This window comes from Phycodurus eques, chromosome 1, assembly GCF_024500275.1.
Source record: "Phycodurus eques isolate BA_2022a chromosome 1, UOR_Pequ_1.1, whole genome shotgun sequence".
In the NCBI taxonomy this organism is placed as follows: domain Eukaryota; kingdom Metazoa; phylum Chordata; class Actinopteri; order Syngnathiformes; family Syngnathidae; genus Phycodurus; species Phycodurus eques.
In genome coordinates, this window is record NC_084525.1 from 31,779,590 (window position 1) to 31,795,111 (window position 15,522).

Sequence of the window (15,522 nt, forward strand, 5' to 3'; positions counted from 1 at the left end):
TCGATGTCCGCACCATACTGAGTTGAGCACAATAAAAATAACCCGACTTATTTTTCATGTGTATCTGAAAGTAAGAGATTGAATTCTCCACATTGTCTTCAGGCTGTCACGCCAGTAAGTTTTTTTTCAGTAGACTTTAACTATAAGACCATTGTTATGTCTTTTGTAAAATAAATTAAGAATCCAATATTCTTTAATACCAGACAAATGTTAACACGAAAAAATTAGATTGTTCCTCTGTTGAACGCTCTTTGCTTTTTTTCTTGCATGTCACAACAAACACTACACACTCAGTTGTTTTTTTTAATTGATTGTGAAAAGCAGGAAATTGACAAACAGCGTTAGCCCTCAACCAGCAAAGTCCACCTCACCCTTCCAATGACAAGCATCCACTCCACCTGGCCCCTTGGCTGGGGTTTATAGGGTAGAGTTTCATAAACAGGAAGAATGTGAGTGGCTTTGTGCTGGATGACCAATCAGCTGAAAAAGTACATCTGTACCTGGAGCCACTTGTCCGGAGGAAGCTGCTCAAGCCTTCCTCTAGACTGTAATGCCTCAGCCAGACACAAGACAGTTGCACCATTCCATTTGGGCAATAATTTCATTCCCGAAACATATCATCCCCTACTCAAATTAAGCCAACAAAATAGTAGTAGTGGCCCACGTCACATTAAAAATAAAAAAAAAACATCCATACACAAACGCACACATCCACTGGATATTCATTGTTATCTTTGAATTTGGCAAGGATGATTTGGAATGTTATTTCCACTTATTTTGCATTCTCACCAATTACTGTAGATATGTAAAGTAATTATTAAAATAAGCAATTATTACAGCTTTATCTGACAATGTAGTATGTAGGTTGATACCCAAATAAGATGGGGAAAAAGGACAGTGGTGATCTGTGCTTTCCAGAAGAGATGGACAGAATCCTCACCACATGCACACACACAGACACAATGAACCACACAGTCTAGGACAAATTGGACCCAGGCACAGGGCTCGCAGAGTTGTTATCCTGATTGGCGACTTGGCTTCCTCGTGGTGGAACCTCGATGATACGGGGCTTGTCGATGATGCGAGCGCGACGGTCTCCTTTCTCTACAATTCCAATGATCCAGGCACCCTGACCTCCAGTCCCCAAACTCTGGCTCTTCATCTCAGAACAAAATTTGGCCGCCTGCTCTCGGGGTAGACAAACCAGCAGTCCACCTTTAGGAGGCAGGGAGGGAGAGGATGAATAACAGATTACAGGGAAAGTGTCCAACAAATAAACATAAAGGACACACGTAACACAGATATAAGACCATATTGGGTCAGTGGTAGGACACCACTAATTGTTAGCGTTTACAAGTTTCTAACACTACCACTGATGGATCAAGCTATATCACAATATACCTGTTCCTGCAAGTTTCCATAGCAACTAAAGTTACTATGTTTTTGTGCCTGTGTTCCTACCGGATGTCTCTGATGATGTGCCCTGAACCAGATTGAATATGTTTCCGCACGCTTTGCTGACAGCAGCCATCTTGGCTATGATCGGTAGGTTGTGGATGACGAAGGCCACGTCATTGCGTTGTTGTGTTGCCAAGTTGTTGGCGTGCCCCAACAAACCAAAGCCTGTCACGTCCGTTGCTGCATGGGCCTGGAACTTGTGCATGAGACCTGCCGCTGGAGGGAAAATGTAACTGTAACGACCAGAAACTCTCAAGAACAAGATGGTATTTGGATTTGGCTATACACACACACACACACACACACACACACACACACACACACACACACACACACAAGGGTGTGGTGTAAAATCGAATGCAACTATGAATAACTTCAAATATGACAACATTCATTATTGTCTGTTTATTATTAAAATAGGCAGAAAACATGAATCTTTAGTGTTGACATTAGTTGTAGCTACTTTTCATTTATAGAATTAGGCCTGTCACGATAATTACTATATCGACTTGTCGTTGATTAAATACAATGGGCAACAATAGTTTTTACGGACTTGATAAATGGTCATTGTTGTGTCGAGCCAGCATGCGGATCACACAGTGAGCAGTCAAGAGTTGGATGGCTGTGTCATTAGCTGCTAGCAGCTTCATGGAACGCCGGCAGACTGATACTCTCTTGCCTGTGTTGGCCCAATCCAATACTCAATAGGCCTTGATCCATGTGCAGAGCGTAGATTCAAAAAACAGACACTTAAGGGAAAGTTAACTATTTAGTCGCAAGCTAACGAGCTAGCAAGACACTAAACAGCTCGCTTCACCGCGGCAATGTCGTTTAAAACATCAGCGCTTTGTTCAGAGTTGTTGTGTTAGTCCCCAATTAACACATATGGGAAAGTTACTGTTTATTATGTTCACTAACCACAAGCTAATAAGCTGGCGAGCTAAGGAGCTAAACAGCTCGCTCCGCTGTGGCAAAGTAATTTAAAACGTCAGTGCCTCACCGAGTTGTTGTGTGTTAGTCCCCAATTAACACAAACACGGAAATGTCAACTGTTTATTAAGCATAACCTCAGTGGCACACGTTATTCAGCCAATAGTTGACTACAACGAATGTCAATGTATATTTGATTGATAGGTGAAGGGCTCATCTTCAGCAAACCAATCCCACAGTCAGATTTATATGGAGACTTTTGTGTCTTTCCGATTGAAATCATTCCGACTGAAGTTCTCTGGTCAACTTTACGTGACGTGATATATTCCGATCGGTTGTATACACAATGTAAACTATATTTAATCCAAACAGCCATGTGACATGCACACTTTGTCGTGAACCGTTACGTCATTTATCAAGACTGAGGTCTATTGTCTATTCAGCAGAGTAGTTGGGATTGGTTTTATTAAATTTAAACAAAGATAAATGTAAAAAAAAGTAGTTAAAAAAAGATCTCCGTCACATATAAACTCCATTGGGAGCCGCCATATTTACGCTGTAACGACGTCACCGCACATTTCGAATGACGGTATACATTGCGAAAGTGTACTACTGATCTGTTTGGCAAAAGGAATATTCCACCCTTACGAAAGCAAATTAAATTCCATTCGGATTTGGCCTGTTTATTCTGATTGAGGTGTTTATATGGATCATTTTCATTCGGTGAGGGCTTTTAAACTGATTATAATCGGAATAGAAGGCTCCATGTAAATCAGGCCTGTCTTGCAGCTCTTTATTTTAGACCCAGTGGGATCCATATTGCAGAGTAAAGAAAAACAATTAAAGAGAGAAACAAGAAAGAAAATAATTTAAAATAACAACAATACCGTAATTTCTTGTGTATAATGTGCATTCCCCCCCCCAAAAAAAATCGTCAAAAGTCAATAGTGCGCAGTATACATAGGTATAGGGGAAAATGGGGGGGAACGTTCACATTTTATAAACGTATCCCGCCATCTAGAGGTTATGCAAAAGCTGTATACTTATTTCCAATATGCCATCGCCACCTACAGGTTAGGAGAAAGATGTACAATTTCATTCAATGTGCCACCGCCACTTTATGAACACACTACACTTTCATTACAATATGACAGGAGTAAATATGACTGCATATATGTACAGTTGTGCTCATAAGTTTACATACCCTGGCAGAATTTGTGAAATATTTTTTTTTTTTTTTTTTTTTTTAAATACGGCTAATGACTGAACAACAAACATCATTAATATGTTTTGTTTAATGATAATGCTATTCTGAAATGCTTGACAGTTTAATTTGAATCCCATTAAAATAAAATTAAATGTGTTTCGCCTGGCCCTTCATGATCTGTTTAGAGAATTGTACCCATCTTACAAATTCTGCCTGGGTAATCAAACATATAAGCACAACTGTGTGTTTTCTAATTTACGAAATAAAAGTAGGGCTGTGAATTTCAAAATAAGAGGAAGTAAATAGAAAGTATTACGTGTTCAAATAAAGCAATTAACTTCAGAATAATTATTTGAAAAAACTAACTAAATACAGATAATACTTCATGTTTTGATCATATGGGTAGAAGCAAAATCATGCATTGTAAAAATGCATTATACATCGGTAGAAGAGTTTTGCAGAATTTTGTGGTCAACTTTGGGGGTGGGTTATTAAACATGGGTGCGCATTATACATGAGAAATTACGGTAATAACAATACTGGTTTAAAAGCAAAAAAATAAAATACACACAGCGGCTGAAATAAGTATTTAACAGGTCACCATTTTTCTCATCAAATATATTTCCAAATGTGCTATCAGATTAGAAATTAAGTTATGTGTAATATTGTGAAATAACAGGGAATAAGTATTGAACACGCCAACTGGTATTTATTTAATACTTTGTATCAAAACTTTTGTTTGCTCTGGTGTGATTTTGGCCCATTCCTCCACACAAGCAGTATTCAAATGAGTTCCTTTAATGGACCTTGAGTTTCAGTTCTTTCCAGAGATTTTCGATTGGATGAAAGTCAGGTGAATGGCTGGACCATTCTAGCAACTTTATTTTTTTTCTTTGAAACCAATTGAGTTTCCTTGCCAGTATGCTTTGGATCATTATCCTGATAAAATGTCTACTCTTGTTTTATTTTCATCATCCTCATAGATGGCAGCAGATTTTTGTCAAGAATGTATTGGTACATTTGCCCATTCATCCGTCCCTCGATAATGTGAAGTTTACAAGTACCATTATGTTCCCACCTCCAAACTTCCCTGTTGGTATGGTGTTTTGAGGGTGATGTGCAGTGCCATTTCTCCCCAAATGTGGTGTGCATTATGGCATCCAAAGAGTTAGTTTGCTCTCATCCGACCAGACTATATTTTCCCAGTATTTAACTAGCTTGTCCAAATGTTGTTCAGCAAACTTTAAACGAGCTTTGAGATGCTTTTTTTTTTTTGCCAGCAACGGGGTCTTGCGTGGTGAGCGTGCATATAGGCCATGGTGGCGGAGTACATTGCTCACCGTTGTGACAACAGTACCTGCTAATTCCAGGACTTTTTGAAGCTCTCCACACCTGGTCCTTGGCTCTTGGACAACTCTTCTGATTATTCTTTGCACTCCTCTGTCACAAATCTTGCGAGGAGCACCTGATTAAGGCAAATCTATGGTGGTATGATTGGCTTTCCACTTGCGTATTATGGCCCCAACCGTGCTCACTGGAATGTTCAGAAGCTTAGATTTGTGCCTGTAACCAATGCCATTGTTATGTTTTACAACAATTACTTTGCGATGGCCTTGAGACAGCTTTTTGCTCTTACCCATCTTGACTCACACCTTGGCAATGAGACCTTTTTGTAGGCCATCAATTAGGACTGAACCAGTTGATATTTATTTGCACTAACAAGGGGCTGGATTGCAGTTTGATTTTTGATAGATTGTGTTGGCTTTCCATGGCTTTTTGCACCTCCCTTTCTTCATGTGTTCAATACTTTTTTCCTGTGTCATTTCACATTATTACACAAAACTTAATTTCTGATCTTATTTGTTCTCTTTTCTTTGTATGTATGGATTACTTGGGTTGTTCGCCACATCTGGTGAAACTTTCAGGTCAATAGCACCTTTGGAAATATATTTAGTGTCAAAAATAGTGATGCGTTAAATACTTATTTCAGCCGCAGTCATAAAAATGGCGGGCGGGCCTTATTTTTCATAATTTCAGAGGCATAAAAACAAATAAAACAAATAATCATTTATCGTGATAGGTTTTTGAGAAAATATATCGTCTTCAAAAAATTATCATGACAGGCCTGTATAGAATCAAGAGAAACAAAGTTTGAGAAATGATAAATAAAAAAAAGATTTGAAAGCTGGACTGAACAGGTCCAATCAGAAAATCCTTCAGTCCAAAAACAAATCACAACAATTTATGCTGCATACCTGTACGGTTTAGAGTTGCCATTGAAAACATAGCTTCCTGATAAGCCTCTTTAACTTCCTGCTTGGTGATGACAAGCTTGATCTTGTTCCACCGATCAGGCTGACAAAGCGATCCAAAGTACACATGTTAGCGAGGTAACATCAGAATGCGAGTAACATCAGAATGCTAGTAGAGCGCTTAAAATCCTGTTGGAGCACAATTGAATGGCACTGACCTGTTCGAGCCACTGGTGAGCATTGACGGCAACCTGTGTCCCCAGAGGCTTGGTAAGGACCAAGACATCGCCTGGGACAGCACCGTCTGGCCTGGTAACAAGAGGAAGAGAGAGCGATAGAGAGAAATGAAATGAGTACATGAGATTCAAAATGTGTAACTTGTCAGTCGGCCTTGCTCTACTGGACAACAAAACCATTTTAAGCTGTAAAAAAGGTTTTACTTAAAGGGAGAGCTTGCAATTTAAAGATCAAAATATTTGTAAAAACAGTCATTTATGGCTGACAATAGCACACAAATATGATCTGTGAAAGAAAAATAAGCTGTATCGGGCTCCATCTCGTGCTTCTAATATGATTTACAAAAAATTACTACATTTGAGGACAAACAACCCATCAGAGACAGAAGGCCTGACTTACAAAGTGTCAATCCTTTGTCACACACTCAGAGGCAGACTCACCACGGGTACACCACCACAGCCTTGCAAAAAATTAAACTTCAAACCGATAACATTTAGTGTTATAGGAACACTCCATATCAAATAAGGTGATTTTCTGAGGTAACAAAGTAACAGGTCACCGAGAGGCCACGGGGATGTGCCCACGATGAGTGTGCCTTCGAGTGCGTGGCAAATGATCAACTTCTGTCTCTGACTGGTTGTTTTTCCTTGGGCACAGTGGTTTGTTGTATATCAAGTTAGAGATACAAGACGGGGCCACAAATCGCTGATTTTTTTAGATCATATTATTTACATGCTACTACTGTTAACTTGTAACAAATATGGCAAAAAGTGATTTTTTGGGGGGGGGAATTACAAATTCGCTTTAAGCATTATAAAATAATAATTTAAACTTTTATGTTCGAGCATGACTTTGCTCAAGTGCACAAAGCATGGGGCTTTCGAGAGTGACACAGACTTACATGATGAAGTCGTTGGGCTGGCAGACAACTGAGGCCACTCCCCCAATAATGATCCATGGATTGATCACCGTCTGGCCGCCTGTCACAGAAGTCCCTCCCTCCTCTGCAGCATCGCGAAATCCTTGAATCATTAGCGGCATTACACGCTCACGGTCCTGGGTCATATTGTGATCGTATGAAGCACTCTTAGGACATCGCAAACAACATTCAACATTTACAGAGAAACAAGGGAATAAATAGTACCTTGTCATTCATCTTCTGGCTGACACTAAGCAGCATCAGCATGTTGTCACACTCTGTGATGCCCATGGCGTAGAGATCACTGAGGACATTGGCACAAGCTATCTTGCCCTTGGAGACAAACAGAAGACAAGACAAATCAAGATTTTAGTTCACCTCCTCAAAAGGTGTTTTTTCCTTCTTTCTTCAATCCAATATACAGTAAATGACTAATGACTAATGCAAAAACACAAAGAGCCCAAGCTATTTCACTGATATTTATATTTTTCACAAAAATTTCTTGGGACATCAAGATGTTTCTTATGTTAAATGTTACATAACGTGTACATACATGGCTCGGTAAATAGCATCATGCTAGCCACTTTAACACTTCCTGGAAAGATCGCAATTATTCTTGCCTTATTTCAGTGTCATGCCTTGAGATAAATGGGGGACGAATTAGGTACGTGTGAAATTTGAAATTTTAACTGGGGCTGCGGCTATCGAATAGTTTTAGAATCGATTATTTTACCAATTAGTCTGTCTACTAATTACATTGAAAAATTATTTTGCATTAACAACAAAAAAGCATGTGAGGTGCATGATGACTATTACTGACTACTTGGAGTCACCATCCTCACATTCCACACAATAATATCTGTGATGGCGCATGTGTGGCTTTAAAAGGTGAGGCGTGTCCTGGTGTGTGACATGGGAGTCACAAATGAGAGTGTAGAGTTGGGTGCTAACTGGCTAAATGTTAGCCAGTCTTTGTGTTGAGTGCCTGTGCTTCAACTGTGGCTGTTGCAACTCCTGTATGAATGTCCTTATTACATGTTTATTTTGTTTACGTTTGTTCAACAAAGCGATTGCAAGTGTTCCCTGGGCCGTGTCTATCCTTGACCACTTGCGAGCATGATATGTTTTAACTGGCGGTGGTAGGCGATAAGAAATTAACCTACAATGATACCTCGTGTTGGCGGTCATACATGTGCTGTTGTGGAAGCTTAGTTTTGATTTGCAGTAGACACGTTGTACTTTATCTTATTTCTACCAAGGGTGGTGTGTGAGTCTATAGAAACATTAGTTCGTGTGCAAAAAATAGGCAAAGCTTCTCGGCAGAGATTTTTCTTTGACTTTTTCTGTATTCTAATTATTCGATTTATCATTTCATCTCTAATTCCAACACTCACTTCTCCCACTCTTTTTTGTTGAAAAAAATTGCCGCTGTCCGTATTGTATAGTTCATCAGAGTAGAAGCTGGTGATGACGGTCAAGCATCTGATTGTGCGATGTTATTTCACTGTGAAAACGCAGACAGATGCAACAATATTCTACATTGACGAGTTCAGCACAAGGCTGGATTTACACTGATTGGTTCAAGTGACACAATTCCGATGTTTTCCTCCATTCTAACATACTTCACTGCTCATCCAGACTTCTTCATGCAGTACCAGTTTCTCTGGGTACCCTGTCAAACAAAAGTTTTCTTACACAATGCAGCTCTGCCTGACCTTCTCTTTTCTTCTCAATCAACACCGTTGAGGCAAATAATGCATCTGTGGTACTTTTCAAAAGAAATGCAAAAATAGTGGTGTCGGTGATGGATAGGTGAGTTACAGGTAAAATTAATGGACCGACTGACAACCCAAATCTTTACATGATTTAATGACCATAATTATGTCTATAAAAAACAAAAAACACAAAAAAAACCCTAGAAAACCATGATTGAAGACTCCTATAGCCACTGTCATTAGTTACGGATGAGGAGGACCCTATATCCAAGCACCAACCACTGACACTCACAACTATAGACAGTGATGTAGTACCTGAATGAGTTCCATGAACAAAAGCTCATGAACTTGTTCATATTTTGGCTGAATGTGAACTAACTTGTAGTTCATTTTTGCCTGATGAACGTAATTGACAATGCGCTCATTCTGGCGTCAAAGAACGGTTTTCGAATGAAGGTTTATTTTCATTCAAGAGTGCCAGGTTTTGTTAGGGACTTCCAGGACAAAACCTATCTGAACATACTTTACACGAGCCTTGTAAAGGGTTAGGGGTTTGGCAGAGCGCTCTCCATTTTCTATGAATTTACAAAGAAGCGTGTTGGCCATTGGCAGGGTATACGTCCGTGCATCTGCCATATTTAATATGTCCGTTCTGCCTGTAAACATCCCGTCCTGCTTGACGTTCCGGCCGCAAATTTCTGAATGTTCCGCAGTGTAAAGAGCCCGCTTGGAGTGAATTTCCGAACGTACCCCTAGTCAGCCAAAGATGCAAGGGATGTGAAGTTATCAATGTCCTTTCACCATCGTTCCTGTCATACTGTGTTGCGTGTACATTAAGAACACAGTACTTGGGGAGTACATTTTTTAAACAGTGAACTTAGTTCAAAATTTTGAATAATAACCTATGACCTAGTTCATTTTTTGAACGATGAACCGAAGTCGGAACGAGTTCGCACAGAAAATTAACTTCCCCAACACTGACTACAGACAATTTTAATCTTTGATTAACCTAACACGCGTGTATGTATTTGGAATGTGGGAGAAAGCTGGAGTACGTAGAGAAACTCCACACAGCATGGGCATAAATAGCAAACTCCACACAGAGAGGTCGGAGAAGAGATTCAAACCCCGAACTGTGAGGTATATTGGCGAGGAAAACCCTCACCATCATGTAGGGATCCTCCACCAGAGGGTAGAAGAAGTCTGTTGTCTGGACTAATGAGAGCCCCCCGTGCCTCAGAGGAATCACACAGCAATCCATTCCCACTCCTGGAATAGGACAAGGTACACAAATAATACTTCGTTCATTGCAGGTAACAGTTACAAGACACAAGCAACGTTTACGTGAACTCAAACTCCAAGTAACTAAGTGAAGAAACGAAACATGACGCATTGGCAGAGCGTGACTGTGACCGTTGCCTTTATGCATTCAAATTATGCTGAATCATACTTCCTTGTCATTTTTTTTTTTTACCTGCTACAAGCTCCGTATCGTGTTTCGCTACTATATACGTTTGGCGCTTAGTAGTAGTCAAAATCATATTCATTGGCAAATAGTTTCGAGATTTTGTGACAGCAGCAAATGAGTACAGGTTAGCTAGCCCGGTTAGCTAGGCTAGCTAACAAAGTCACGCATCGCGGAGCCAGATCGCCTAAAACGGGTTTCCCTACCTAGCCGAGGGCCGGGCAACTGTTGCGCCAATTCAGATGCGTGGTCTCCGTCCTTCCCTGACCCGTCGGCCCGGTTCGGCTCGAGTCCCGCCAGGAGTTTGAGCAGAGCCTCCTGCGGGACTTTGCAGCCTCATCCTTTCAAGTCCGAGAAGGCTGTGAGACGAAACCCGCGCTCCAAGCCATGTTCCTCGGGGTTGAAAGGCTTGTACTCGGGGGGGAAACACCCATCGGTTCCCATCGCTTCTGTTTGGGGAGGCGGGGGAGTGGAGCCTGACATTGCCTGCCGGCTGTCTGGAGAGACCTTCAAATTTACGACGCTGGCGGAGACCAGCGATCGAAGACTCGAGCTGAGGATGAATGGAGAAGTGGAGTGAGAAACGATAGAGTCTCAGCAGCAGCAGTGTCGACGAGTCCGAACAGGAAACGATAAAACGACTTTAGAATATACCAAAATAAAATCGACATAACCGCACACCGACTGTTTTATGCCCTAAATGATGCACATCGTTCCAAAAAAAAAGTGACTGACAATATAAAGAACACTATTCTTTTAGTTGATTTGATAAACAAGCATACGTTAGACCAGGGGCGACTCGAGGTCGAGTATTTTGGGTGGGCTTAGCCCATGACCTAATTTTGAAAAGTACCTTTCTGAAATTTGATCGAACTTTTAAGAACTTGGAAAAGATCATTTGGTGGACGACCCAAAATAGGGCAAGCCTTGCCAATAATAATAATAATAATAATACATTTTAATATCTATTAATCTGTTCACATTTAATAAAAGTCTGGTTTATTGTCAGAAAAGTAGTTTATAAGGTAACATTTTGATTTTAATAATAGACAACATTGTTGGAAATGTAATATATACAGGATAACAACTACACAAAAAAAGAAATGAAGAAAAACTCATTTGCATGCAATAATGTATTTTTTTATTTTTTAGTCTCTCACCTGCACCTGGCTGAATTCCTTTTTTTTTTTTTAAATAGCGTATCTTCAGCTATTGAAAAGCAGACATTTGAAAACAGTGTTTCATAAGGCGTCCTGTCGTAAACTAGCATTTATCGAGATTTAGCATATGTAGTTATGGCAATGAAAGCGACCTGATATTGTCAGCGTTTTTTTTTTTTTTACTGGCCCGTGACCATAGTGAGGATAAGCGGTACAGAAAATGGATGGAAGAAACTGAATATAAACAGCCATGCTGCAAAAACTCAAAACCTTACAAAAATTTGACTCATCACCAATTTTCACTTGTTTCAAGCTAATTTTTACTTGAAATAAGAAGACAAAAAAATTGATAGGGGAATTATTATTTGTTGGCATAAGATACTTCACACACACACACACACACACACGCACACGCACACACGCACACACACTTTGTTTAACCCTTCGATAGCTCAATTGGTAGAGCGGCGGACTGTAGAGGTCTAAGCTTAAATCCTTAGGTCGCTGATTCAATTCCGGCTCGAAGGACAGGGAGAATTTTCAATCTTTACAAAAAAAGGAACTAAAAATAATCAGGTATAGTCATCCAATGCCACAATTGCGCCATTCTACAGAAACCGTCAGACTTTGGTGATACCCAAGCTCTTTATCACGCATATATGGGGACAGAAAACACTGATGTAGCACAGCATTATTGGAAGCCATTTATGGAGGAATTGTGGCATTTTCTACAGGTAATTGGTAGATTTGGATGAATAAGCCATGATTATTTTTAGTTCCTATTATTGTAAAGATTGAAAATTCCCTTCGAGCCGGATTTGAACCAACTACCAGTTCAGTTTTTTTTTTTTTTTTTTTTTTTTATCGAAGGGTTATGGTCACCTTGACCTTTTCAACGAGCTCGCACCAATTGATCTTTATGATCAGGTGACATCCGAATGGGGAGAGCTCGCTCTCAAAATTATTTGCACGTGTTTTTCAAATCCACAAATATATCCGCAAATTACACGTGTTTCTCAAATGCACAAATTATTTGCACGTTGTTTTTGAAACTCACAAATATATCCGCGATTTACGCGTGTTTTTATCAAATGTTGTGTGTGCATTTATCACGACTTATTTTTAAATATTAAATTTTGCGTGTGAATTTTTGAAAGTGCGTTTGTGAATCAGCGGGCATGTTTTGAGACAAACATGACGCAGTTTTCAGATTCACACGGGTAGGAAGGCCCTCCCTGCATCCGCTAGGCGGCAGTGTTGCTGTCTCCGTTGATGACTGCAAGTTAGTTTAATAGGAATCCAACAAGTCTATATGGTACAACCCTGCTGAAATCCCCAATAAATTGACCATTGCTGCTCAAGGTGGACAACCAGCAGCCGCCTCATTAGCAAGTCAAATACAAATAAATCACCTTCCTCATCTGTTAGCACGATACAAAAAACAGCTTATTATTAGCGTGTTTAAATAATAACAGTGGTTCACTCAAACGTTTCTCTCGCTCTCTCTCGCTCTTTTGTGACGGAGAGAATTGTCCAACCAGACACTGTACAGACTGGACGCGTATCAATAATTTGCTCACGTACGTGCATTTATGCCAGAAGGAAGCTCTGGGAGCAATGGCGGACGCAAAGGCTTTTGGCAGCTATCCTTCGTTACCAAAAACTGGGTCTTCTAATACAAGGAAGCACAAGCAGAGCGAAGAGACCAGAAAGGCTAAACAGAGGAACTCTGATAGAGAAAGAAACAAAACTAGGATACACATTGGAACTATTCGATAGGTGGCTGACTTCCTGAGGAACTTGATGGACACAGGAGCGACGTGGCTTCCTTTCTACTTGATGGAACTCTATCACATACTTTTATTATTAATTGACTGTGCATTCCCCAAATATATATATAACATTGAACCGATAGCATTAGTGTTAGACAGCCGTGATTGTGTGTTGCACTCGGCGACTGGTATAGCAAAATAGCAATGCTCGCTAATAATACAATACTAACATAGCATCATCACAAGCCGATGGCCATAGCTGCTATGTCGGAATGACTTTGTAATCGGCAATATTAGCTACGGTGGCCTAGAAGTGCAAAACAATATAAGAAATTGTGAAACACTTACATTTCAGAAAACAGAATCCAAAACACTTTTACATTTCAGAAAACAAATGAACAAAAGCCAAGACACTTTTACATTTCAGAAAACATTAACAAAAGCAGAAACACTTATACAAAAGTGGAAACAAATTACAATTGAGACAACCCGGAAAGGGAGCGTCCCATTTCACCGACATTCTTAGAAATCCCACACCCTTTTTCGGCAAGACCCGCCCCGCTTCAACATGATTGGCTCCTGCATTGCGGGAAGGGTAGGCTCCGCAGATGTAACGAGACGTCCATCCCAAATATAATAATAATAAAAAAAACAAAGATATGTATTATGGTTAAGTTTAGGACTAGGGTTAGGGTTCAGGCAATTTAGGATGAGTTAAAGTGAGGATTATGGCGGTTAAGGCTGGCGCAGACCGAACACCGCCTGAACTATGGCGCAGTGTGCGTGGTTTGGCAACTGTTTTCTTGAGCGGCCAAATGGTCGGCCACTGGTTTTGACGCGATTCAAAATTATAATCTCCGTTGCACGGCATTTTAACATCCCAGTTTACATTCAATCAAAATGCACAGAAACTTTCCCCTATGGTGACAATACATTTCTGGTTTTGCGAGCCGTCCCGCCGCGTTGCCTCGGTTCAAGTGTGTGTGTGCATGAAAAAGCAAAGTTTGTGACCAGAATGTATGTTCAAATGAATGTAGTTGACAGGTTCCTTTCAAATATCCACACTTTCCCTTTAATTCTCGCCAGCATCCTCTCTCTTTAACAACATGCTTCGTCCTTAACTCTTAATCTATCTTTTTATGGTTTATGGTTTTATGGTTTAGTTTATGGTTTATGGTTTAGGAAATGTGATCAAGTATATATATATATATATATATATATATATATATATATATATATATATATATATATATATATATATATATATATAAGTATATAATATATTGTATATAAAGCATCAAACGCCTATACAGGCTCGCTGTTCAGGGGGTCCTTATATATAATCGGCAATGTGCGGGGGTGCGTCGGCAACTCTTATTTTTATGTGATGGTTCGGTCCAGTCGGGTTCGACCACATTGCACAGTGTTCGACAGGCTTTAGGGTTAATGACATTTAGATTAACGCCGCCACACTTAATCTATGCTGTACTTCTGTGTCCATGCAAATGTGCTCAGGACTGTTTTGACCACTCCCTGTATTTCTCCAACTTTCTTATCCTCTGCGTGCACCCATTCCCATAAAGAGGGGTGTATTTCTTTTTTTTTCCCTGTCTCTCTCACTTCTCTATAACAAAGGCGATTGTGTGCTTGCGCTTCAGTAAGGGCCTCCTCTCAACTCGTGACAATTTGTACCTTTTCCTCTCTTTACAAGATTTCTTTCTTTCTTGTAATAAAAACTCACAAAGACAGGATTGATTCCTTACTTATTCTGTCAGAAAAATATTTGCCTAAATATCATAATGAGCATTATGTTTGGAGGAAAAAGAGGGACACTTGCAAGCCTGACAACACCGTCCTAACTTTGAAATAAGAGGGTGGCAGGATCATGTGGTGATTTTTTTTTTTGCCACAGGCGGGACTTGTGCACTTCACAAAATAGAGGGCATCATGAGGAAATAATATTATTTGGAAATACTGAAGCAACATTTCAAGACATCAGCCAGGAAGTTAAATCTTGGGCACAAATGGATCTTCCAAATGGACAATGACCTGAAGCAAAGTGCCAAACTGCTTACAAAGTCGCTTAAAGATAACAAAGTCAATGTTTTGAAGTGGCCATCACAAAGCCCTGATCTCAATCCTATTGAAAATGTATGGGCAGACCTGAAAAGGCATGTGCAAGCAAGGTGGCTTACAAACTTTGCTCAGTTACACCAGTTCTGTCAAGAGGAATGGGAAAATTCGATCCATCCATCAATCAGTTTTCTTCTGCTTATCTGAGGTCGGGTCGCAGGGGCAGTAGCTTTAGCAAGGAAGCCCAGACTTCCCTCTCCCCAGCCACTTCGTCCAGCTCTTCCGGGGGGATCCTGAGGCGTTCCCAGACCAGCCGGGAGACATAGTCTCTCCA

The 15,522-nt window shown here is 40.2% G+C and overlaps 1 protein-coding gene across 1 annotated transcript; it reads right to left on the bottom strand.

Annotated features, from left to right (window-relative positions):
- Positions 1–289: 289 nt before the first annotated feature.
- Positions 290–13,633, bottom strand: sephs3 (selenophosphate synthetase 3). The gene is made up of 9 exons (XM_061687914.1): positions 13,464–13,633; positions 10,390–10,736; positions 9,884–9,987; positions 7,229–7,336; positions 6,986–7,140; positions 6,066–6,156; positions 5,851–5,950; positions 1,462–1,674; positions 290–1,215 (listed from the first exon to the last, which is right to left on the bottom strand). The coding sequence occupies exons 2-9, from the start codon at positions 10,664–10,666 to the stop codon at positions 977–979; spliced, it is 1,287 nt and encodes a 428-aa protein (XP_061543898.1). The 5' UTR covers positions 10,667–10,736; positions 13,464–13,633; the 3' UTR covers positions 290–976.
- Positions 13,634–15,522: the final 1,889 nt, after the last annotated feature.